Here is a 27,439-nt window from a genome sequence, read left to right on the forward strand (position 1 = left end):
CCCACATCTCCCTAGAGAGATCTAAGTAAAAATCCTGCTGAGAACTGTGCTTTCCTTTCCTTGGGAAGGCTTACTTAAGAAGTTTAAAGTGTGGGATGTCATGATGGAAAATGACAGTTCTGTTGATGGAAACCAGGTTGGGCTATCCAGAATCCGTGTGATGCAGTTCTTCAAAGGTGTCCACAATCCTCTCAGTGTAGTAGTTGGGTTGTCTGATAATCTGATTCTCCACTGTAGACTTTACAGTCATGAATAAATAAAGTCAGAAAATAGCAAAGGTTACAACGTTGGTTAGTCAAAGAAAAAAAAACAACTCCAAGAATTCCTCAGCCAGCATGCGCTTCTGGATGTTCTTAGTAATCTTAGCTGGCGGTGCAGCCAATGATGGAGAATACTTATATTCGTATCATAAATACTATGTTTATTATATTTAAACTGCCTGCAACAATTATTTATTGTATTTGGTTTTCACTGTTCAGTGCTTTGAACAGTGGAATGCGATGGTCTAAAAATAAAATAAGCAAATAAAAGAAAAAGGATCATCTGTTAGACCCACTAATTCCTCCCTCCATTCCTTATTGCTTTTCCATATGAGCGTATCTTCTTTAATGTGCACAAGGAGAAAAATGCACAAGGGCCCAATTTAGTCGCGAACATTTTAATACACACGTATATCCATTAAGAGGGACAGCTTGTGTGTGTGTGTGTGTATATATTAAAAAAAAGTTAGTGTTTCCTCAGACAAGATTCTGCAGGGATAAAGTCTATGCCATTTAGTGCAGGGATCTCCAACCTTGGTCCCTTTAAGACTTGTGGACTTCAACTCACAGAGGGACTCTGGGAGTTGAAGTCCACAAGTCTTAAAGGGACCAAGGTTGGAGACCCCTGATTTAGTGCATGTGCCAAAGAGACACTGAAACATGGTGATATGAATGATGGATACTCCTCACTACATTTGCTAGGGTAAATTTTGCTCCACCAACCCAGGGATTTCCAACTCTTCAGCCTCTATTATAGACAGAATGTATACTATACATTGTAAATAGTCTTTTTTAACTGTTTAAAATCATGGGTGATTGCACCGAAGCTTAGAAATTTATTATGATTAGGTTAGTTGGCATACCACAAGATCTTTCCTTGCCCTCCCCATCCCTACATTTTGCTACACTGTCATCTCTGTACTGTAAAGAGCCCTTCTGACTGCAGGTTTGTTGAACTCAAGAGTGGGGCATGCTATTCCTGTTAAAGGCGTATCTACAAAGTGACACCTGCAAGTTCAAGCGTGCTAGCTTCCAGCCTCTCTGTATTTAATTTATATCCCACTTTATATTGTACAATTCAAAACAACGTAAGTGTGCTCCTTCCTCTTGATTTTTCCAACAAAACCCAGTGAAGTAGGCTGGGCTGAGGGAGAGTAATTGGTCCAAGGTCATCCAATGGTTCCCATCCCTAAGAGTGGACTTAGAACTTGAGGTCCAGATTTAACCACTATTCAGTATTAGGGTGATTGTCAATAAACCAGCATATGAAGGAACTGCTACCGTTCATTATGTGGATGGAATAGAAAAACAATGAGCCATAGAGATATTTAGCATAGAATGAATGTATAGGTATATTTCAATTTGGGCATAGATTATAATGGATAGGGAAATATTTCATTTTCTCTCAGACTAGATTTTTATAATTTTGTCAGCTTCTCTGATTCTTGGTTTTTGCAGATTGGTCAAGTCTGATTTGTCAAACTTGAGGGTTTCCCACCCCCCCAAGTTTCCATCAAAATCTGAATGTAGCATGGTAAACATTTATCCAATTTTGGTTGCGTTTGGTCGATGATTTTGCCTAATGTTACATAGCTTCTGCAAACAAAATTTCTTAATATGATAAATTTGTGTACATCATTTTCATGAATATATGCATAAACGAATATGTACAAACTTGTGGCACCACAAAATTTGAAAAAGTGCATTTTTAAAACAGTAATTCAGAAATGTACAAAATTCAAATGATAAGGAAATCTCGGTATATTGGTTCAAAACATACACAAAACACAAATTGTTCAAATTGCAATGTATGTATAGCAACTCAACTAATCAAGGCTTGGGGATGGAGATAATAGCAAAGGATGGATAATTTAAGTTAACCAATATTACTTATGAGGATGTATACAAACACACAAATACATACACATCCATTTTGCTCTACTAAAACAAGTTTTTATAGATTTTGGAAGCCCTACAAGACCTTGAAAAATCTATCAGCAGAAACAACAGTGAATTAAATCGTCACAGCCTGAGCAATACTCGTTCTCTGTCACCTTAAACTTTTGATAATATTAATATCAATAAGCAATTTTGCTTGTATTTTCTCTTTCAAGATCACCTGCAATCAATGGGAACGTGATTGTTACTGATAAGAAGTGAATGGAGTCGGTTGCTTGGGAGGGGTCAGCCTCCCAATAAAGGAGGAACTGATCAGTCTCTGATGGAAAACAGCCAAAGGTCTCACCCTAGATTTGAACACACAGAAGGAGTGAAAGCGAGATGGCAAGTACAAACTCTAGCCAAGGGAAGAGAGAGCCAGACATTTGGTGCATAGCATCCCTTCATGAGTACAGAAATGTGACAGCAGAGCTCCTTCTTGCCAAAGATGGGCATTACGCCATGCCCCTTCACCTAAAGACAAATACGCTTAGACACCAGCCTAAGTGTAGATATGGGTGGCATTTACATCACTGTATATTGATGTCAATGCAGGCATCAGGAATATGTCACATATTCACATCAACTGGCACGCCCATATTAACAATTACACACGCACATACATATACAGCAAAAACATGGTGATACTTCATGACTATGACAAGCAGCATAAACATACATGGTTTCATAGTTTAAGATTGCAAGATTTGACAAACATTGGAGTCCTGTTGAACTTAATGGGACTTACTTTAGAGCAGGCAGGCCAACGATCTACTTAGGTGGTTGAGGGAGGGAGAGAGAGAGAGAGAATGAATGATGGATTTATTATCCTACTTTATTTAAATAATTCCTCATATAATTTGCTTAACTGCTAAAGGTATATTGACAGGCAGGTAACTCATAGCTTCTTGTTATTCTACCCCTGCACATTTTTCCTTGCCTTTGCTATACCAGTTGTTTGTAACATCTCTTTGTTTAGCAATCATTTGTAGTTACAATGGTGATTAGGATTAATTCTTCCATTTACGACCTTTGCAGGTCTGTAAAGCAAAGGAAAACTGCAGTAAGATCATGAGCACATTTGCAGTTTCACTTAGCAATGGCTTCACTTAGTGACCAACTGCTGGTCCCAATCATGGTTGCTAAATGAGCTGCATGCAGGAACTCGCTCCTCCAGAACATGTATTCTGGAGCAAAGAAAGGCAGGTTCTTTAAATTACCTCTAGAACTTTGGACTGCACTGCCTGTGCCTGAGGAGGGAAATGATTCCCACGCCTGCATCTCATTCTGATTCATAAAAACATCCTCCTCTCACCCTCCTATGGCATGTTCCTACACATCATGCTGGGTGAATCACGGTTCCAGGCTGGAACCAGCTATGCAAGCAGGAAACACCCACTTCTGGCTTTCTCCTTGAAGGCATTGCCACCTTTCCTGCTTTTCATCGCTTCTCTCTTAGAGATGCCCCAATCTCAGAAATCCACTCCCTGCAAGCCTCCCAGCACTCCTTTGTTCTCACATTACAGCTCGATTGTTGTTGTTGTTGACATTGGGACAGAAGTTAGAAAGCCTCTGTGGCAGACTAGAATTTCAGGTTGGGACAGGGATACTTAAGATAGGGCTGCATTTGTGCACAAACCTAACTTCTTCACACAAATGCTTAGGGCTGATGATTATTCTGATGCAAAATCTTCTCTCAGAATTAGTGTCCTTGCAGGGGGGGGGCAGGATGAGGGAACGGAGGCGGGGGGCGGGGGGGAATGACTAGAAATTGCTGCCGAATGCAGCTCTAGATCAGTCTTCCACATCACCATTTCTTTCAAAAGGGACAAATCCAGTGGTGGGATTCAGCCAGTTCACACCACTTCGGGAGAACCGGTTGTTAACTTTCTGAGCAGTTTAGTGAACTGTTGTTGGAAGAAATCATTAGGGCAGAGAACCGGTTGTTAAATTATTTGAATCCCACCACTGGACAAATCATGTGTTGGTCATACAATTTCAACATGAATTGCCAGTAAGTCCTGTTGCCACCATCTCAAATTACCTCCAGCTGGTGGGCTGGAACCTGGGGACTTGATCCTGATTACACAGCCATATTTGTTTCGAAAGGTGCTAATTGCCGATCTTCAATTTAGTCCACTACTGCATAATCTGAGAAGGGATGTCCAGAATGTTAAACTGAGGCCTCTTTGAGCTCCATTCTCCAAAAGCACATTAGGAGCTGACAAGGACTTTGGATGAGATGTTCTTTAAGCATGTGCTTTTGTTCCCTGAGGTACCATCCTAATATGAGCTTTGGTTTACTCAGTTCATTGAGGCAGCCTTATGCCAAACTGGGAGTATGTTAAACTAAATTTATCGTGTAATGGGGCTTATTTTTGTGTAGGCATACATGCAATTGCACAGTTTAAGAAGCTTTGGGAGATTTTAGGAACCCCTGTCCTGTCAATGCCTCTTAAACAGTACAGGAAGTCCTCGATTTACCACCTCAACTGAGCCCGAAACTTCTGTTGTTAAGTGAGACTTTTGTTAACTGAGTTTTGCCCCATTTTGTGACCGTTCTTGCCATAGTTGGTAAGCAAATCACTACAGTTCTTAAGTCAGTAATATGGTTGTTAAATGAATCTGGATTCCCCATAGATTTTGCTTGTCAGAAGGTTGCAAATGACTGCTGGATACTGCAACTGTGATAAATATGAGTCAGTTGCCAAGTATCTGAATTTTCATCACATGACCATAGGGATACTGCAATGGTTTTAAGTGTGAAAACTGTCACAAGTCACTTTTTTCAGTACTGTTTTAACTTTGAACGGTCACTAAATGAACTGTTGTTAAGTCAAGGACTACCTGTATGTGGTACAAGGGTATTGATCCTGGAAAGTGAACAGGTCCCTAGAGAGAGAATGGGAAATCTGCTTCAAGAAAGTTTTCCTCTAGTCGTCCTATAGAGCTGCAAGACAAAGTCAAAACCTATGAAAATGGTAGTCTCAAAATTGCTGGTTGATTTTTTGTTTGTTTTTCGTTTGGTTATAAATATTTAACGTTCCTGAATTTTATTGCATTATAGTAAGGTCTTCCTTACATTTTTATTTTTTTAAAAAAGGCTTAGAGTAGATAAGTGCTCCTGTTTGAATAGCATAAATTCCATTCATTTCAATCATGCTTCTGCAGGAAAACTTCCTCCAATCTGCATCTTAATAAATTAAGAAGTTGGCATTTGCCTGTAGAATCTCTGGCCAAACCAGGGCATGTCAATAGTACCTAAACAGCCTATCTGCAAGATGGATTAAAATCTGTCCATATTAAAACGTTTTTCTTTGACTCCTGAAGAAAGATCAAAAGGATTAATGACTAATAATAATGACATCATCACTGATAATGACATCCATGCTGAAAACATAAAATGACAGCGATTATACATTTATGAGGGGTTTTTCCCCCCCACCAAGAGTTCTAGGGAATGCCAGTCTTATTTCAGCAACTTCTTAAGTGAAAGAATAAAATTAAAACAGAAACTTTCCCTCTCTCATTTAAAACATTGTTTTTTTTAAAGTCCACTCTTTCTTAATATGCATTAACTCTATTCATACTTGTAGAGCTTATAGTAAGGGAGCAGTGTGGGTGAATACAAGCCTACAGATCCAGATTGCTTGTGCATGTGATGTTTTCAGAAAAATATCCCCTTAATTGCTCGTATGATTATATCTCAGTGTAGCTTCAAAAAGACAAGGCTAAGGAAGGAAATCGGAAACCTACTTCAGGATAGGAAGGGGAAGGGGTGGCTACTGAAAGGTGGAGAAATGCTTTGTTATTGCTTTTGAAAACATTTTTAAAGCCAGATGTGAATCCTGTCCCGGAGAATTGTAAATGCATTCTGTTCAGTGAAAAAATATGAAAAACTGAAAGAACAAATTTAGCAGGAATTATGATAATTTTGCAATTATTTCTGTTCACTATCCACAAAAGCTCATTATGCATTTTTGTGCATTTATTTAATCAATATGTATAACCTTTGTCATTAAAAAAAAGCAAATTTCAAATCTTGTTTGGCTTTCAGGCTACAGCAGAGGAAGAAGATGACTTTTGAAAACATTGATAAAAGTGTCTTGGCAAGGATGAAGAGAACATATAGTTTGGCATCTGTGATGTCATAGACATTAGCAGATATGTACCCAAAAATACTTACATACATCTTTGGAACCAGCCTTTGCATTCCCCTCAGAAAATAAAAAGCCAGATATTTCATATTTTCAGCAGCAGAAGTATAATCTTCGTGCTTCTAAAGATATGATTGTCTTTAACTTCAGTCGCTATAAGTAGTCCTTGACTTACGACTGCAATTGAGTCCAAAATTTCTGTTGCTAAGCAAGACAGTTAAGTGAATTTTGCTCTGTTTTATGACCTTTTTTACCACAGATATTAAATGAATACCTGTGGTTGTTAAGTTAGTAACATGGTTGTTAAGTGAATCTGGCTTCCCCATTGACTTTGCTTATCGGAAAGTGATCACATGACCTTGGTACACCAGAACAATCATAAATATGAGTCAGTTGCCAAGCATCCACCCCAAGACTCTGGGGATGCTGTAATGGTCGTGTGAAAAAAGGTTGTAAATCACTTTTTTTCAGTGCTGTTGTAACTTTGAATGGTTGCAAGTCAAGTCAACCAAATGAACGGTTATAAGTCAAGGACTACCTCTAGATAGGTAAACCAGGGTTCAAGGGGTTGGGATTATGAGCCCTTGCAATCTTGTGTGCCTCAAATTGAAATTGGTTTAAATCAACTAAACTTGCAAATGGCCTAACTGATCCGAGCAACCAATTGCTTTCCAGGGAAGAGTGGGTGGATGTTTTGTGCAAAGAGAGAATGAATGGCTCGGAGATGCAGGTTAAAAAAAATTGTGGGTCTATACACAGGCAAGGGCAACTTTTAGAAAAGAGGAGAATCGTACCAAATCAGAGCCTGGGTAGCTCAGCAGCTACCTGGCCTCTCCACTTCATGTCACTCAACCATTCAGCAGCCAATCACTCTGTCTCACACACACCTCCTAACATAAAATCTTAATACTGTGCAGGTCTTAGTGAACAAATGGATACCTCCATGTAAGTCCAAGGCAGGTTGATTTGACTACCAAGACAATATATTCATCAGGTTTGTACCGCTTTCTTGGGTCCAATCCCACCCACCATTCTTTGCCATTGCCTGGCTGCTCCACAGTTCCTTTCTTGGTGTCTTTTTCACACAAACGTGGAATGTTCCTTCATGAAAGATAAAGTGGGAAGATCCTGTTTTGGAGTGCACCGCTCCAAGGAACTGGAACTGCGGAGAGGGATCATGCAACGCTCTGCCGGCTTTCCCTGGCCCATCATCCCCCAGCAACAAAGCACCCTTAGAAACTCCTTCCTCATGTCTTTGCTGCGGAGGGTATAAATGAGGGGGTTAATGGCTGAATTGAGGGTAGCAAAGGCAAAGAAATACTTTGACTGGTAAAGGATAGGACAAGACTTCGTAGCACATGAAGCGTCTATTAGGAGGATGATGAAGGCAGGCAGCCAGCAGATGATGAAGGCCCCCAGGACACAGGTAACTGTCCTGAGCAAGGCCATTGTCTGGGAGCTGGCTATCTCAGCATGGCTGGAGCGGACAATGCGGTAGATCCGGACATAGAGGACCACAATGGAGAAGAGGATGACAGTGAAAATGGTAACCACAAACACAATGTAGCTTTTAGAGTAAAGGGGCAGAACAGTGGAGCACTTCTCGAGATCAGACATGCAGTTCCAGCCAAGGATGGGTAGCCCCCCAATGGTGGCTGAGATGACCCAGCAGGCCCCAATCAGCATCAGCATCCTGCAGTTTTTGTCACTAGTGTAGACCTTCATCTTGGTGATAGCCACGTGCCGTTCAATTGCAATGGCTAACAAGCTGAAGACCGAAGCGGCCAGGGTGGTAAAAGCAGTGCCTTCTCGCACAAACCACTGTATTGGAGTGAGGCGAAAGGTGGCTGGGCCCGAGAGCACGATGTTAGCTATGAAAGCTGAGCCAGCCATGAGGTCCGAAAAAGCCAAGTTGCCAATGAAGATGAACATGGCAGAGTGGAATTTCTTGTTCCTCCAGACGGATATGAGCACCAGCAGGTTCTCCAGGATAATGAAGCAACAGAGCACAATGGTGAGAGTGGCAATGAGAGTCAGTGGAGACTCATCTTTCTCCAGCTTATCCTTAGTATAGTTGTAGTGCTGGAAGATTTTGTCCTTGTTGAAGTAGTACTTGTAGACGTTTCCCATGGCTGGTTACCGAGGTGCCTCCCTGGGGAGGTCTCTCTCAGAGGACATTTGGATAAGAGTCCACCAGAAATGAGTTTATTTGGAACAGAAAAACCGAGGATCAACTGGGTGAAATCTGGAGACAAAAAAGACATACAAATCATGTTATTGCTTAAAACAGCAGGTAAAAAACCAGTGTAGAACAGGTGAGGGAATAGAGGCATTAAGTATGCTCATCTCACTTCATCAACTTGGCCATCATTTGAAGAGATCTCCCTGTAAAATAATCCCCCCCCCAATGCTCAGATTTCATCTTCTGTTTTTAAAGCAATATTTTGGATTAATGGAGATGTTTGAGGTAGGTGCTAGCCAGTTCCTCAACTGAAAAACTTGAGCTTTGCTTCCTACATACTTGACATGGACATCTCCAAAAGAATGGCCTCATTTACATGACATTGCTTGCTTTACAGGAAATGGCTGTATGGTTTGACCAAATTAATCATAATTAAGTTCTTTGCTGATTTGTGCTGACAAGCTTAGGGAGGCGTGAACCTGACAATTTCAATACACTTTTACATTTGTCTTACCTGAAATTCAGTTTATCCTGTTTCTGCATCAGTTTGTAACTTTAAAAAAAAAGCTAAATGAAAGTATATATTTTACATAAGTAACTTTGCATATTCAATTTTCCTAATTTGCAGTCTGGGGAAAAAACATTTTCTTCTGTAGAAATGTTCAACAGCACATTTTATTACCTGTTTTCATGTACATTTCTTCCTAGTACATGCAGTTTTGTATGCCATATTTTTTTTTGTAGAGAACTAAATGGCAATAGTTGGAAACTTAGGGATAGCAGCATTTTGTTTCATGCAATGTCCAAAAAGTCCAGGAAGATGTATATAGATTAGGTCCTAGCTACTACAGGGGCTATCTCCTTCCCCATAGGTCCCCCTCCCCCTCTGAGAGTGCCTATTGCAGGCCCTAGCAGATATACTGATCATCAACAGCTCATTTTATTTTTTTCAGGAAGGGTGCATGTTGTCATTGAACTTGTTATTGGAGCTGAAGAAAATGTCTTATTAAGTTTTAGAGGGAGTTAGATAGTAGTGGGTTCCACTTACCTTTGCTACCGGTTTGGAACTGTGACTGCGCGCTCGTGTGTGCTTGCTTCGTTCGCTCACAGCACTTCTGCGCATGCGCAGAGCGTCCGTGATGACATCCGGGTGGGTGGGCGGAGCCTCCTGCCGCCGTGACTACCGGTTCGCCCAAATTGGGACGAACTGGTAGAAACCCACCCCTGGAGTTTTCACAGAGGCCTTTTAACGGATTAGTGTTTTAATATCAAGATCATGGTGTTGGTATGTTTCTTGTTTTATCGATTTTTACAAGAGTCTGGATCTCAGGCCTGCACAAAAAAATCATTTCTTTCTATGGGCCCTATTCTAATTCTGCGGTCATTAATAACTGGAAGGCAAAACTTCTTGGTTTACCTTAAATTTCAAGGCAGCAGGTATGTTCAGAATCTGACCACCTGCTCTGTCATCTCTTTAGTTGATGCCTTGTAACAGGCTCTCTCTCTCAAAATGGCAAATTCTGAGCGATTCCAACTGATAGATCAACAGGCAAGCATACCACTTCTGTTCCTAGGATTGAGAACTGATATGTTCCCGGTGCCCCTGAAAGCGTACTGAATAGTTTTTTTTCCTGGGGGGGGGGAAGTCCCATCAATCCTACAAGAGACTTAAGGATGAAATGTGTACATATAATTGGGAGCTTTTGCACTCTAACAGCAAGCATCTTTTTAAAGAACCACAGTACAGAAACATCCCTCTGTACAGGCATCACAGTATATACATTTAAATACATCAGCTCTTGGATCAACCTTCGCGCCAGACACCCATGTTGGATGGGTATTCTCACAGTGGTAGGCCCAATAAATCTGGGGAAGGCTGCCATAGAAAATGCAAATGCTAGCATTGCTCACTGCTCTTTAAAAACATTTGTCTTGGCCAAAAGAGAAAGGAAACTAATAAACTACCACTCTGTTGATCCTTATTCACTGCCACTCCATAACTCTACTGTCACTCTTGCCTTATCTAGGGCTCCCTTGCAGAAACTGCCAAGATTGTATTTCAGGTACCCCTTTGTGTCCCATCCACTTCATAATGGTCTGAGTGTTTTTTTGGCTGGGTCATATAGTTAAGTTCATTGTGCTTATAATTCCAGATACTGGCTAGGCATTACTATACCAGCACAGGTACTTCATTAAGCACTGCACACAAATGGTCCAATCACCATGGGAATCCCTGAACTTGGCTAGATGCAAATCTCTCCCCAGAAATACCAGATCTTCTTCCACCAGCACTGGAGAAATCAGGTCGAAGGGGCTTTGCACATATTTGTTTAAAAGGCTCAGAGAACTTGATATTTGAGAAATACAGAACAAAGTTTGAGAGATATGGAAAAATGTCAAAGTAAGCTAAAGGCTTCCATGAATCAAGTTCAACTTCCAGTGATAACAAAATAAAGAGATTTGCTACTACTGCCTTCTGGGGATTCTTTCTTTTTTTAACTTCCCAAAGTAGCCTACAGCCTCGATAGTCTCCTATTCAAGAACTAATCAGGTTCTGATATTGTGCAGCCTTTCTGAGATCAATCAAGGTTGGCTACATGCTGCCATCTGCTGTGAGAAAGTCAGGGGAATTAGAACTGTTGATCAGTAACTATCTAAACGCTTCATGCCTATTATCTCTAGAATCATCCTTGCAGTGGTGTTGCAAGGTAGGTCAGTGTTATTATTTCCACATTAGGCCAATTATGAGAGAAATGTGGGTTAACTAAGGACACGGCTGTGGTGTGACTGGCAGTATAAACTTCCTGTTCAAAACATCAGTCTCTTTGGGAAGGTTTGCATCTGCTGGTTAGAGGGCAGAAGGAGAAGAGGTGTCCTGCTATGGCAGCAAGCTGGTGGTACATGTGGGATTATTTGTACGTCAATTATGATTCCTTATTCTTGTTCAGAAAGCAAGTCCTTCCATGCATAAGAGAGATGGGAGAGGGATCTGTTTTTCAGGCCATGGCAGCTTTAAGAATACATTTCAAGCCAAAAGAGCCTCTTCTCTAAGGAGCTGCTTTGAAACATACACCCAGTTAGTGACTTGTCTAGCCACTGGGGCATATTACCAGCAAGAACTGACTCTATAGCTATCTGACTTTCTCATCACAAATTGTCCAATGACCATTCCCGTGTTTGTTTACTCCAAACATAGCAATAATTAAAGATTCATTGGCATCTTTTGAAAAATCTATGAGGGTGAAGGGCACGAATGATCAAGCTCTAGATCAGGGGTCTCCAACCTTGGTCCCTTTAAGACTTGTGGACTTCAACTCCCAGCAAAACTGGCTGAGGAACTCTGGGAGTTGAAGTCCACAAGTCTTAAAGGGACCAAGGTTGGAAACCCCTGATCTAGATAATACAATTCATGCTGAGTCAAAACACTGGAACAACCAACTCACTATTATTGACTCTTACTGAAGCAGCTCCCCAGAGATCCAGATAGAAGGCTTTCCACAGCCTTTGTTTTTCAGAACTCTGTATTCCCAAGAAACAAATCTGGAATCTTCAACTGCAAAGTATAAACTCTGCACTGAGTTATTTTTATCAAACTATAGCAATGGAGGAGGAAAAAATATCTCAAACACCTGATCGCATATGTTCAAATAAGAATAACATAATTGGTGTTCCAAGGAAAGTTGGCTGCTAGCTTGAAAAGCCATTTAAAACTTGGATCTATGGCATCATTTTCTCCTGTTTTTCTAATAATGCAGATCCAATAAAGTCTTTTTTTTAAAAAAGGAAATGGATTAGGAACCAAAAATTAGATCAGACATGACTAATATCAGGCCTAGAGTCTTGATACTCTGGTTAGTCAAAAGTGTGTGGAATCTCAAAGCCTGTACAGTTTATGACTACTGTGCTTGGCTGACAATTTATTGCATTGGCTCAATAAATCAGGCCCAAGGCTTCAGGAAAGATTTAGCAGAACTAAGGTTCAAATACTTAGGTCTCTTGAACACAGGCCTAGCTAAAGAAGCACCACAAATATCACTCACTTTTAAGTTCCAGTTTTCACAACTCATGGCTTTGATCTTTTCAGTCTGCTTTTAGAGAATATCCAGTAGAACGATAATGAGATTCCCACATTTAATCAAACATCTATATAACAATTAAGGTGTGCCTTTGCTTACTTAAGGACATAACATGATTGTCAAAGAAACAAGGCAGATATTCAAGTAATAGCGTTGCCCTTTTTTCCCCTCATTAAAATACATTGTCTTTCAACTTTCACTTAAGTAGTAGGTTGGAAGCCTCACCTTCCCCTGAAACATAAGTCTCCAAAAGTTAGAGGCCTGAACCCCAGGCGGATTGGGAGCAGCTTCTCACTCCCACGGTGTGTGTGTGTGTGTGTATGGAATACAAAGTGAAATTGCTTCCCTCCAACTTAAAAAACTACTCTGCTTACTTTCCACTCAAAATTATTAATTACTTAAAAAGCAACTAGACATCAGCCCCTCCCAAGGTCTCTGGAAAGGAGGACGCCTGCTGGGATGAGCAGCACTGACTATGGGACAAACTGGTATACAAACAAGTACTTTCAGGCAGTTCCATCTCCTAAGCAAGATGATGTATGCAAGAAGCAATGAGAATTTGAGCACGTGCACCAAATATTGACACAGCTATTATAGGAAACATTAATCACAGCTGGTAATTCATTTCCTTTCAGATGTAGAAGCGTTTACCATTCTGGATCTCTGTTTCTTCATCTCACCAAGTTGCTGAACATATCTGACTCATAGAAACAGGCAATTCGCTGCATAACAACAAGAACAACAGGAGCCAAGTTGTCCCTTAGAAATTCTTCACCAAATATGTGGGCAGAGAAATTGGGTGGGTGAGTTCTTCAAATGGCTCCAGACAGAGAACCTCACTCAACATTTCTGAAGGGAAGGAAGGAAGGAAGGAAGGAAGGAAGGAAGGAAGGAAGGAAGGAAGGAAGGAAGGAAGGAAGTTAGTTAGTTAGTTACCTGGGGAGATCCTTAGTTAAGGTGTGGGGAGCAGCTTGCTGGCCTGATTCAGAAAGCCCCGGATTCATCTCTAGTTCGGATTCCCAGCCTTTCAGCAACAGTCAGCATTACGTTTTTCTGAGGAAATGTACAGAAAGCAGAAGAATTAGCAGATGGGTCATTCTATGTCGCTTACTTCCAGCTTCATTAAATTTATACTTTGCTATTAAGCCACCTCACTGTAAAAAAGGCATGCTGTATAACAAACTGAAACAATAAGCACCAAATAAAGCTGCAAATTCTGACTATTTAGGATTATTGCCATTGATATCAAATATGAGATCCCATGACTGAGCTGCTGATGGGCATTAGTGCAAAACTCCAGGTTTGCATCCTTAAAAAGGTAAAGGTTCCCCTGGCACATACGTGCTAGTTGTTCCCGACTCTAGGGGGTGGTGCTCATCTCCATTTCAAAGCCGAGAGCCAGCACTGTCCAAAGACGTCTTCGTGGTCATGTGGCCGGCATGATTAAACGCCAAAGGCACATGGAACACTGTTACTTTCCCACCAAAGGTGGTCCCTATTTTTCTACTTGCATTTTTACGTGCTTTCGAACTGCTAGGTTGACAGAAGCTGGGACAAGTAATGGGAGCTCACCCCATTACATGGCACTAGGGATTCGAATCGCTGAACTGCCGACCTTTCGATCGACAAGCTCAGCATCTTAGCCACTGAGCCATCACATCCCCTTGAAAATGGCTTTTCTCCATTTCTATATAATGCAGAGAGAACTGTAGCACGGTTTAAATCAGGGGTCCCCAACCTTGGCAACTTTAAGCCTGGAGGACTTCAACTCTCAGAATACCCCAGCCAGCAAAGCTGGCTGGGGAATTCTGGGAGATGAAGTCCACCAGGCTTAAAGTTGCCAAGGTTGGGGACCCCTGGTTTAAAGCAAGGTTTTTCACAAGGAGTTCTTTAACTTTTCATGAGAACTTAATGGAGAAAGAAAATTCACTGTGATGGTCAGTCTTCTATCACTAGAGCTTTGTCTCTTGATTAGGGAATTTCTTTTTAATCAACAGGTTCCAAGGCCTGGAAAAGTTTGGAAACCGCTTTTTCAGAGGATCAGGAAAACCTAAGGTTGAATTTGTACTTGATCCTTCCTGAAGATCACCCACAACTGAAGATCTTTGCTGCCTTAGTATTCCAAGCAATATGTCTCTCTGGTTCACAAAAATTTTACCTACAACATGCACCTTTCTGATTTCTACAAAATTGCTGCTGTTTTGATTTGAAAGATCTTAGCTTTCTGTCATTTTAAGTCAATTTCTAGCCCATTTGACTGCAATTTGCACAGAAACATATTTGAAAATATACTGGTGACATCTAAAGGCAAATGGAAAACAAGACTTCTGAATAGATAAAGTCTAATGAGCAGAATTAGTGTCTTCCAATATTCTTTCCTTTTATCCATTGGTAGAAAACTAGCCAAAATCAGTTGGATACGGTTGTAGAAAAAGAGAAAGCCTGAAATATTATGCAAGATAGTTCAAAATATTACATCATTTCTGCAGAAAAATCCACTTTGAAAGCATCTCCAGATTTCTGACTTCACATGTCTGTCTTAAAATATGAACATGATGTATTTCTGGCTCACGTATTTGAAAAGGCAGTAAAAGTAGCCTTTCTTTAAATCACTGCAACACTACAGAGCTTATGTAAAGCTCAGTTTCCCATTTGCAGAAACTTCTACTTTATCTTATACCATTTTGCATGTCAGGGAAGGGTGAAACATGCTCATTACATCATAATACAAATAGTGCAACTTACATATTTGCATCAGGTGCCATGACATCATTATGTAATAATGCCAATTAAGTAATGGCATGATGGCATATCTCATTATTTTGACACTGTCATGGTTTCTGAAAGATGCCATTGCTTCCCAGATTTATTTTTTTGCATATAGTCAGACAAACGCACAGCAACATCAAGTAAAAACATGGACCTTTGTGTGTGTGCCTAAACAAGCAAATTGCTTTATTTATCTTTTGCATGGCATAGCAGTGAGAAGACCTTTGTTATAGTTGAAGTACTGAAGACAAGTTGTGGGATTTCTGCTGGGTTTTTGTTCCTGTGGTTGACTTAGCATATGTGAAGAGAACTGTGGGTTCCTCTTCAAGTTATTTTTGTGTGTTTGGGGACTGAGAAGCAATGCTACATATGGGCACCATACGTAACCTTCCCTTTTCACCTCAAAATCTGTACATTGCACGAAAACACATGTGGAAGTTGAAGCTCTGTGCAAGTTCCATTTGTCTAAAAAAATAATACGAAAAGTTTCCTGAATTACTTCACTACACTACTGTGATAATCTGTCTGTGAGGCAAGAATATTTGCACATTTTATCTAATACAATATTAGGTTTTAACCCAGCAAAGAAAAAAAGATTTATAATTCATGTGGCAAGGTAATGGTGCCAAATAATCATAACGAATTTGCATAACTAATTCAACCATTCATGTAGATAATCACCCAAGTTACAGAAGTCCCTGCATTTTTCAGTCTAGTTCTCAAAAATGTAAATCAGTAGTGGTTGATAGTCTGGGACAGCAAATGGCTGATAATGCATAAAATTACAAAGTCTGATGCGAGTCTGCTAAAAAAAGAGCACAGAACAGAAATTACAGAGGAAGCATCTCGTAAGTGTTTAACGCCCACATTTTCATTTCCATTTGTACTGAATATGAAATGTTTTGCTATCTCTTCTCAGCTTAACAAATGGATCATTGGAGATGCAGTCATTGGTATACAGAGAGAAGAGAAGTGGGAGAGCACACAGCCTTGGGGGCCCCTGTGCTAATTGTACAGGTATTTGATGTGATCTTGCTTAGCTTCACCTGCTGCTTCCTGTTTGTTAGGAAGCTTGTGATCCACTTACAAGTCTGTTCCGTACCTGTAGCTGGTTTAGCTTAGTTAGAAGAATGTCTGGAATGATGGTATTGAATGCTGAACTAAAGTCTACAAAAAGGACCCTTGCATAGGTCTTTGGAGACTCAAGATGTTGTAGGATGTAGTGCAGAGCCATATTAACAGCATCATCTGTTGATCTATTTGCTCGGTATGCAAATTGCAAGGGGTCTAAAAGCGGATTCGTGATGGTTTTCAGGTAGGAAAGCACTAGCCTTTCAAAGGTTTTCATGACTACAGATGTTAGAGCAACTGGTCTGTAGTCATTCAGTTCCTTGATGGTGGGCTTCTTCGGCACTGGGATGATGGTAGAGCGTTTGAAGCAAGAAGGAACATAGCACATCTCTAGCCATTTACTGAAAATATGGGCGAAGATCGCGGCCAATTCGTCAGCACAGACTTTTAAGCAAGAAGGAGTTATCTTGTCTGGGCCTGGAGCTTTTCCTGGCTTTTGTCTGTGAAATAGGTCCTGCACTTCCTTTTCTGTGATCACTAGGGGTTGTGAACCCAATGAAATGCGGTTAGTTGTAGGAGGCTTGTTGTTGGTGTGTCTGAGATGAGGGTTGTGGAGATAGGTGGCTGTAGTTTCCTTTCAAACCTGCAGTAAAACTCATTCAGGTCATCTGCCAGTTGTTGATTACCTTCAGCCTGGGAAGGAGGTTTGCCATAGCCGGTGATATTTTTAAGAGTTTTCCACATGTTTGCTGGTTCATTTGCTGAAAATTGATTCTTTTGCTTTTCAGAGTAGCTTCTTTTGCTGCTCTTATCTCCTTGTTAGTGCATTTCTGGCCTGATTGTACAGCATTTTATCACCTTTTCTGTAGGCTTCCTCTTTGGAATGTCGTAGCTGCTTAAGTTTAGGTGTAAACCAAGGTTTGTTATTACTGTGTATTCGCAAGTTCCTTGTAGGTACACATAGGTCTTCACAGAAGCTGACATATGATGTTACAGTATCTGTGAGTTCATCCAGGTCTGCAGAGGTATCTTTAAAATATTCCAATCAGTGCAGTCAAAACATGCCTGTAGCTTTAATTCTGATTCCTCCGTCCAGGTTTTCACTGATTTAATTATTGGTTTTATGGCTTTAAGTCTTTGCCTGTAAGCAGGTACAAGGTGAATCATGCAATGATCAGAGTGTCCTACAGCTGCACGTGGTAAAGACCGATAGGCATCTTTTAGTGTTGTGTAGCAGTGGTCTAGAGTATTCTTGCCTCTGGTGGGACAATTGACATGCTGAAAGTATTTTGGTAGTTCTTTCCTTAAGTTTGCCTTGTTTAGATCTCCCAAAACAATGGCCAGTGAATCAGGGTGTTTGGCTTCAGCCTCCATGATTTGGTCAGCTAGAGTTCGTAATGCCTCGTTTACACAGGCTTGTGGTGGGACATAAACAGCAATTAGAAGAAATGAGGAAAATTCACGAGGCTAATAGTAAGGTTTGCAGTTGATAATTAGAGTCTCTAAATTGTTGTCACAGAATTTGTAAATTATGTTAAAATCTTGACACCAGGTTGAATTAATATATAGGCATAAGCCTCCTCCTTTCTTTTACCAGATGTTTCTGGAATCCTGTCTGATCGTTCAATTTGAAATCCTGGAATGTTCAGGCTGCTATTTAAAAAGTGTTTCATTTATTCTTTTCACACTGAACAACAGGGACATGAAATCATCATCATAATAGAAGAGCAAATGAGCCACAAAAGGCATGAACATTTCTCCTTCTTCCCTCCACTTCAAGGGAAGGGAAAGTTTCTAGATGATTTCAAGAGGCACCCTTATCCAGTCCTCTGAGCTCAAATCCAGAACAAAGCTTTGAAACAACCTAGAGGAAGGTGTCAAACACAAAGCCTGGGGGCCAGATCCAGCCTGTAGGGTGCTTAGATCTAGCCCGCAGGCCCACCCTGGATACCATGAAGGACTGGCCTGCGGTGCCTCTAACAATGAAAATGGAGCTTGGGAGGGCCACATGTGACCCGCCTGGGCTCTGTTTTTGGTCACGACAGCCTCCTGCAGCCCTCAGCCAATGAAAATGGAGCTTGGGGAGTTTGTATGCAGCCCGCCCGGCAGGGGTGAAATCCAGCAGGTTCTGGAGAACCAGCAGCAGAAATTTTGAGTAGTAGAACTGGCAAATACCACCTCTGGCTGGTCCCAGAGTGGGGTGGGAATGGAGATTTTGCAATATCCTTCCCCCAGGAGTGGAGAGAATGGGGATTTTGCAGTATCCTTTCCCTGCCACGCCCACCAAGCCACATCATGCCCACCAAGCCACGCCCACAGAATTGGTAGTAAAAAAAATTGGATTTCACCACTGCCGCCCGGGCTCCATTTTTGGCCAAGACAGCCTCTTGCAGCCTTCTGCCAATGAAAATGGAGCCCGGGAGGGCGCTGTATGGCCTCCCTGAGCTCCGTTTTCGTTGGCAGAGGGCTGCAGGAGGCTGTCGTGGCCAAAAATGGAGCCTTGATGAGTGATGTCAAGCTGGCCACGGCCACCCTGGCCACGTCCCCCCTGGCCCCGCTGAGATCAAACACAACCCTGATGAAATCAAGTTCGACACCCCTGGCCTAGGGTGTCCTTTTATCATTGTTCAAAAGTGGCAATAGGAATGATCACAAAAGCCAGGCCAGATGTGAACAGAGGTCTAAAGAGCCTGGATATTCAATAGGAGGCCGAGCCAAGCCTTTGATGTTGTAAAACAAGGCAGGAAGTCCTCAGTTCTCAGCTGGAAACAGTCAGTAAAGCTCTTTTCAAGAGCTCAAGTGCACAGGAAATTGCCCAGGTTCTTTTATATCATCACAATCTGAGCAGAAATAAACAGGTGATTGCAACCAAAGACATGCTGAACTCAGCAAAACTGTTAGGGAATAAGTCTATATACTATCCCAGAGTCAAGTGGAAATTAGTATCTGTGTATATTGTTTGAGTTTGTGAATTAACAATGTATTTTCAGTCATGATGGCAAGGACACCTACTTTTTGGTAACCCTTTTTTATAGGCTTTAAATCAGGATCCCGTCACATGCCACATCAAGAGTATTTGCCCTTGGGGAGTTGGGGTGGGCATGGCCCGGCCATCATGGCTGACTGGGTGGGCATAGCCAGTCCCTGGGTGGCAGGGTCCGGTCCCTGTGGGCCATCTCTGCAGCCTATTGCAGGCTGGATACAACCCACGGGCTGCATGTTTGACATATCTGTTCTAAATAGTGTTATTTAAATGTATGTTGTTGATGTTTGGGAAAAGCCAGCTTTAATTTGGCTAACATGCCATTAAAAATTGTTTTTCTAGAAAATGCCAGATGTATTGCTCCCTACCATACTCCAATCAGCTTTATCCTTTGGAAGAAGTTATCTTGCATTAATCCCAATCTTGTGCCTAAGTCCCACTGAATTTGATGGGCATTACATGAACAGTGTTACATATAGAGGAGAATATTTGTAGCTCAGCGTTAAAGCTAGGGGCCCCAGGTGCACGCTGAGCTTGGTTGTTTTCTTGCAGATGTTTCATTATCCAAATTTGGTAACATCATCAATGCACAGTACCCTAGTATGGGTAATGAAACATCTGCAAGAAAACAACCAAACTTAGAGAGCACCAAGGATCCCTCATCAACTATAGTGCTATAACAATTCGATTCATCAAAAAAACAACTATATTTAGAAATTTCTATAGATATAAAGGTTACTATCATGGAACTTGATCTTGTAGTCAGGTTCCATCAAATGTAGCAAGTTTTCTGGCCCACAATTATCAAGAAAAAATTGTGAATGTAAGAATGGCTTCTCCCCAAATCTTAATAATTAAAAAAGATATTTGGCTGAAGCTTCAAATTATTAAAGAATATAAACTAACAAAAACATAGTAAAAATAAAGTAAAAAACAAGATAAAACATTACAATGGGTATTGGGTTCTTCACTGGATAATCAAAGTCTGCCTAATTTTATAGGCAGTATAACAAATGTTAGCTATGTTCAAAGAAACTGAATCAAAGTCATCTGTCAACAACTATATACACAAAAAGAAAAAACAAAATCAGAATTTCCGTGGTGTTTTACCACATAAGGAGTTATAAGGCGGGTCACTGAGTCTTTATAGATGGTACAGCTAAGGTGACCAATCGTCCTCCTTTAGGGAAGGCAGTCCTTCTTTTGTAAGTTCTGTTCTCTCTCAAAGTGTCCTCCTACATGTCCTCCTTTTCGATATTTGAAGACTAATCTGTAAATCTCCGTATTCGATTGATCTGATCCATTGCGTGTGATGTGACGTATTTGTATTTGACATGACGATTCATCAAGGCTCGGTACAGTGCGGTGAGACGTGATTATGAGACGCATGTGCTCTGCACAGGAAAATTGTTTTGAGAGAGTGCGCCGCACGCAAGTGAATTTGTTTACTTCTTACCGAAACACGACACAGCACACACGCACACATTAAACTCACTTCTTTCTCAATGAATATTCAATCATACACAGGTGAGCACAATAATTCATGTTTTATTAATTCATTATCTATTTAATATTTCCAAATATGTATAATTTTATTTACAAGTTTATTTACTTATGCTATTGTTTCAGTTTTAATAATTAATTTTATTTATTCAATTGCTAATGATTTTTGGAAAAGTGAGAAATCGAGATAGAATGTTGATACTCTAGCTGCAGCAGTTGCCGTAAAAGTCAATATGAAGGATATTTCTTGTTCAGATATTTCCAATATATTGTTAGAAGATGATACAGTGACAAAAAATATTCATTCAATGGAAAAGTACTCATTTAAATAATTAATAGGCATGTAAGCATAGTTACAATATAAAATGTTATTCTTATAAATGTTTTTATTATGCATTTATCATATTATAGTGTATTCTGTATTATTGTTGCAATGAATAAAATGTTTCTTTTATTTGCAATTTTTTTTCTTCAATTTATTTGTGTCCTCCTTCTCATTGTAAAAAATTTGGTCACCTTAGTATAGCAGGACATGAGTTGACTGACCACAGAGACAGAGTCTTAGCTCACAGAGGACTTTTTTGTAACGGCCATCAAAAATTGCAGCAGGAAGAGCATTGAAGTACCGTATATACTCGAGTATAAGCCGAGTTTTTCAGCACGTTTTTTGTGCTGCGTCCTAAACTTATACTGAGTCATCTTCGGGACCCCCGCACGGGAGGGGGTACCGACCGGACTCCCATGGGAGGGACGGGGAGCGGGCCCGCCGAGGTCTCGCGGGATTTGTCGCCCCCAGGCCGGCCCCCATTCCCGTGTCTGGTGGGCGGACGGCGCAAACTTGGCGGGCTGTGCATTGGCGCGGGGAAGCCCTGGTGGTGCAGTGTTCCCGTTCGCCTGGCCTCCGTCCTCCGATCTCCTGCGCTGGGAGGCGGCGGCGAGCCAGCGAACGGCTTCGGGCACCGCGGACTTTGGCAAGGAGGAAGGTGGGAGGAAGCGGAGCTGCCGGCTGTGGGGGTTGAGGCGTGCAAGAGAGTGGCGTGGAAAGGCCTTTTGTGTGTGTGTGCGTGTGTGCGCCTGTGTGCCCTAGGGAGGGAAGCGGAGCTGCCGGCTGTGTGGGGGTTGAGGCGTGCAAGAGGAGCGTGGAAAGGCCTTTTGTGTGTGTGTGTGCTCCTCTTCCTCGGAGGCTCGCGTCGCGTCCTCAGCCTGTGCCCTAGGGAGGGAAGCGGAGCTGCCGGCTGTCCGCCTCCTCCTCTTCCTCCGCTCGCTCCTCTTGCACGCCTCAACCCCACCATCACCCTCTCCAGGCGTGGTCCTCCTCCTCTTCCAGGCGGCGGCGGCGGCTCGGCGGGCGCCACAGCCGGCAGCTCCTCCCACTGGTCCCAGTCCAGCGAGCGGTGGCGACATGCGCCGCTCCGCTTTCACCGTTCGCTGGGACCGGCACAGTCAGCGGCGGGCGGGAGCCGCCAGCCTTCTCGGCCGACGCTTTCACCGTTGGAAACCTCCCTCCTCAGCCGAGAAGGCTGGCGGCTCCCCGCCCGCCCGCGCGGACCTCCCTCAGCGAGCGGTGGCGGGCGGCGCTCGGCATGTCGCCACCGCTCGCTGGACTGGGACCAGTGGGAGGGAAGCGGAGCTGCTGCTGGCGCTCGCTGAGCTCGCCGCCGCCTGGAAGAGGGAGGAGGTGACCTTCAGAGGGTGGGGATGGTGGGGTTGAGGCGTGCAAGAGGAGTGGCGTGGAAAGGCCTTTTGTGTGTGTGTGCGTGTGTGTGCGCCTGTGTGCCCTAGGGAGGGAAGCGGAGCTGCCGGCTGTGGGGGTTGAGGCGTGCAAGAGGAGTGGCGTGGAAAGGCCTTTTGTGTGTGTGCGTGTGTGTGTGCCCTAGGGAGGAAGCGGAGCTGCCGGCTGTGTGGGGGTTGAGCGCCTCCTCCTCTTCCTCCGCTCGCTCCTCTTGCACGCCTCAACCCCACCATCCCCACCCTCTCCAGCGTGGTCACCTCCTCCTCTTCCAGGCGGCGGCGGCGGCGGCTCGGCGGGCGCCACAGCCGGCAGCTCCGCTTCCTCCCACTGGTCCCAGTCAGCGAGCGGTGGCGACATGCGGCGCCGCTCCGCTTTCACCGTTCGCTGGGACCGGCACAGTCAGCGGCGGGCGGGAGCCGCCAGCCTTCTCGGCCGACGCTTTCACCGTTGGGAAACCTCCTCCTCAGCCGAGAAGGCTGGCGGCTCCCCGCCCGCCGCGCGACCTGTTGCCGGTCCCAATCCAGCCGAACGGTGAAAGCGGAGCGCGCCGGCATGTCGCTTTCACCGTTCGGCTGGACTGGGACCAGTGGGGAGGGAAGCGGAGCTGCCGGCTGTGGCGCCCGCCGAGCCGCCGCCGCCGCCTGGAAGAGGGAGGAGGTGACCTCACGCTGGAGAGGGTGGGGATGGTGGGGTTGAGGCGTGCAAGAGGAGCGGCGTGGAGGAAGAGGAGGAGGCGCGCCTCTTGCACGCCTCAACCCCCACACAGCCGGCAGCTCCGCTTCCTCCCTAGGCACACAGGCGCGCACACACACGCACACACACAAAAAGGCCTTTCCACGCCACCTCTTGCACGCCTCAACCCCCACAGCCGGCAGCTCCGCTTCCTCCCACCTTCCTCCTTGCCAAAGTCCGCGGTGCCCGAAGCCGTTCGGCTGGCTCGCCGCCGCCTCCCAGCGCAGGAGATCGGAGGACGGAGGCCAGGGCGAACGGGAACAGCCCACGCCCAAGAGGGAAAGGGAGCGAGTGGGTGGGTGGCTGGGACGAGACCCCACCACAAACACACACACACACGCCCGTGAGGCGTCTTGCTTGCATGTCACACACACGCACGCTCGCTGGGAAAAAAAAGGATGGATGGATGGATGGAAGTAAGGAAGGAAGGATGGATTGATGGATGGGCGACCGCTTTGAGCGCAACCCTTCTCCCGCAACTAAGGGGGTCAATGTTTTCCCCAATCCTAGGGTGTGGGAAACAGTCATTCTTTCTTCCCCTAGTCTCTCCCGAGATCGCACTGCAGCGCCCATCATCCCCAGCCGGCAATCTGAGCTCGTGCCATGGCCGGCGTGGAGGGGGTGGTGGTGGTAAAACGGCCAGGAGAAAGCTTTCGCTCTTTTCGAGAGGTCCTCTTGGAAGGCTGCCTTGGAAAGGGAAAGTGGGGAGGGGGCAGAGATTTCTCCCTCAAAGGTCCCCTTGGAAGGCTGGGTTGGAAAGGGAAAGTGGGGAGGGGGCAGAGATTTCTTCCTCGGGTCCTTCTAGAGTCCTTGAGAAACTGATATCATACAAGGTTAATAAATTATACTCCTCCTCCTCATTGATGAGTTTTTCATCCTGAAATTGATTGAAACATTGTACCATCATATGCTGCCATAGTATAGTGTTAACAACATCTGTAAAGATGATATATGAGCATGACACTAAGTTTTTCTATATTTTCCCTTTATTGAAAAACTTCCATCATGCTTCTTTCTGAAAACAAAGGTCATTATAATATACCTCATTATATATTTGATTTGATGATATTTCAGTTAATAAATACCATTTAAGGTGTTAAGCTTCTTTTCTTTTTCAGCAGCAAAGTGAATTACAACTTTAAAGAACTTTATTACTTTATATTCATTTATTTTAAGTATAGATTTTAGATTTTTAAACAAATATGTTTAGAGCTTTTATATCTTTCAAGTTATTCAAATTATCCCCTCAGCAGGTATATAATGGCATCCAATTCCAATATCATGTTGGGGCTTTTGAGCAAGGGAGGAGGAACGTGAGCACCGCCTTTCGCGCTGGCATTCCGGGATTTCCCTTTGTTTAGAGCTGGGAATCCTCCTTCCCCCTTTTGCACTCCCTCCCTCCCTCCCTCTCTCTCTCTCTCTCTCTCTCACACACACACACACACACACACACACAGACTTCTAAAGTCGATTGGCACAATGAAAGGCAAAGACCACAATTGTTTTAAGAAAGAAGCTTTAGCAGGGAGGGGGGGATGGGAGGGTGTTTTAAGTTTTGGCAAACAGCCAGGCCAACTGTATTGGAGAAGGTCACACAACTGGCCTTAACATTTTAGCTGCTGTCTTTTTCCTCACACTTGGGTTTAATGATATTAGAGATCCTTATTGCCCTGCCAAAAAAAAAAAAGCCACCCCAACGTCTATGAAAATTAACCTTCTCTGCCAAGAGACACTGTGCAGGGTATTTTCACTATTGGTGTGCATACAGGCTTAGATTTGTGCTGGGTTCTTAGTGCTTAGAGCACTGACCTTCAGAGGCACCCTGGTCCCTTGGAAGCTAAAGGAGGACTCATTTTCATGCTTGCAGTTGTATTGTCAATTTCTGTGAGACAATGTTGTTGAAGTAACTCACTCACTCATTCATTCATTCATTCATTCCTTGTGTGTCCAATCACACTTAGCCAATAAAAATTCTATTCTATTCTATTCTATTCATTCATTCATTCATTTTATTTTGTCAAATACATATTAAATAATTATATAAATATAAGCATGAATTGAATACATAAAAGGAATACAACTAAAGGGAACATTAGGACAGGGACGGTAGGCACGCTGGTGCTCTTATGCACGCCCGTTACAGACCTCTTAGGAATGGGGTGAGGTCAATACTAGATAGTCTTTGGTTAAGGCTTTGGGGATTTTGGGAAGAGACCACAGAGTCAGGTAGCACATTCCAGGCATTAACAACTCTGTTACTGAAGTCACATTTTCTGCAATCTAGATTGAGAGGTTCACTTTTAAGTTTGAATCTATTGTGTTCTCGTGTATTGTTGTGGTTGAAGCTGAAGTAGTCATTGATAGGAAGTACATTGTAGCAGATAATTTTATGAGCTATGCTCAGGTCATACCAAAGGCGGCGTAGTTCTAAATTTTCTAAAGCTGGGAATCCTCCTTCCCCCTTTTGCACTTTTATTGTTTTTCGTTCAAATAAATATTCATGTTATTTTACTTGGCTCTATCTTTATTTTTTACATTGACCAGTAGCTGCCTCATTTCCCACCCTCGGCTTATACTCGAGTCAATAGTTTTTCCCAGTTTTTGTGGTAAAATTAGGTGCCTCGGCTTATATTCGGATCGGCTTATACTCGAGTATATACGGTATGCTAATATTCCTCTGGCAAAATGAAAAGACTGAATTATAGCTGGTTTTTTGAGCATTTTATATGATACAATTTTAGAGTGGACTATGATTGGTGGATATATGGAAAACCATGACCAAATAATTAATTAGAACACTTTTTAAAAGTAAAGAACATAATAGTAAATACATCCACATCATAGATTACTTTGAATACCAAAAATATATATTTTCCCCTGTGCAAAACATCTCTAAACTTCAGAATCCTGACTCAAGAATGATTAAATTACTTAAACCAGAAACTCTGATCCAAAATATAATGAAAGCAAAGTATATTGAAAAGTATTTTCTCTTTTCTTTTTTTTACCATGTTTGGCAGTTTCTCAAGTTCAAATATTTTAAATACTCTCCTATTACCCTTAGCCAATATTGCCAACTGTGAGAAAAATTGCTAATAAATTTCTCCCATTTTTAAAGTTTTAATATGATTATACATCATAGGAAACAATGTGTTATTATGCTAAATACTTCACCATGATAAATTATTTAATTTTAATTTCTTATAAAATAAAATCTAATTCAGAAATATTACTCATAAATGATATCGCAATTACTTCCAAAGTATTTGTCAGAATCATTCTTCAATTTGAAAACATATGCCAGATTTATAGAACTTGAGCAAAAATGAGGGATGCTGGGGATTGTAGTATATTTATTTTATTTGTATCCCACCTTTTCTTCTTATTCCCCCCCCTCCCCAATTCTTTGAGGAAGGTAGGACTACAAGGAGTAAATTACCCAGTCACCCAGGGAGCTCCCATATCTGACGGCAGACTTCAGCCAAGTCTCCCTGTTCCTAGCACAGGCGTCTCCAAACTTGGCAACTTTAAGCCTGGAGGACTTCAACTCCCAGAATTCCCCAGCCAGAGAATTCTGGGAGTTGAAGTCCTCTAGGCTTAACGTTGCCACGTTTGGAGATCCCTGTCCTAGTCCAACCTCTTAATCACTATACCACACTGTTTGTGAAATGTATTTATGTTACATCTGGAAAGCTACAGGTTTTCCATTACTGCCTTAAAGTAATCAAATTTCAAGTGCCCCAGTTTACTGTGCCAGAGAATAATAAAGCTGTAAATGAACTACTTGGACTTAAAATGTCTTTTTAAACTTCAGTGACTTCTTAAATCTATGTACAGGCATACTAATGCATATGCACAAAAACAGACACAGAGAATAAACAAAATGTGTTAAGCAGTAATGTGATTTTGTTTTGAATTAGTATGCTATGTGGAAACCAGGTTCTGTAGTTTATTAATCATGGTTTATAGTTCAGCAGGACTCTAGGGCTTGTTTAATAAATAAGTGATGGCATAACGTGCACCATGTATAGAAGAC

At 42.5% G+C, this 27,439-nt stretch overlaps 1 protein-coding gene across 7 annotated transcripts in view; it reads right to left on the reverse strand.

Moving 5' to 3' along the window:
- Positions 1 to 1,594: 1,594 nt before the first annotated feature.
- Positions 1,595 to 27,439, reverse strand: part of S1PR2 (sphingosine-1-phosphate receptor 2) — a 67,054-nt gene continuing 41,209 nt past the window's right edge. For all 7 annotated transcript variants that reach the window (XM_058173397.1, XM_058173398.1, XM_058173396.1 and 4 more), the window contains 2 exons: positions 13,550 to 13,666; positions 1,595 to 8,600 (listed from right to left, as the gene is read on the reverse strand). In XM_058173397.1, coding sequence (XP_058029380.1) covers positions 7,436 to 8,485 — 1,050 coding nt within the window. In that variant the 5' untranslated portion in view covers positions 8,486 to 8,600; positions 13,550 to 13,666 and the 3' untranslated portion in view covers positions 1,595 to 7,435. The remainder of the gene's footprint in view (positions 8,601 to 13,549; positions 13,667 to 27,439) is intronic.

This window comes from Ahaetulla prasina, chromosome 2 (genome assembly GCF_028640845.1).
Source record: "Ahaetulla prasina isolate Xishuangbanna chromosome 2, ASM2864084v1, whole genome shotgun sequence".
Classification (NCBI taxonomy): Eukaryota; Metazoa; Chordata; class Lepidosauria; order Squamata; family Colubridae; genus Ahaetulla; species Ahaetulla prasina.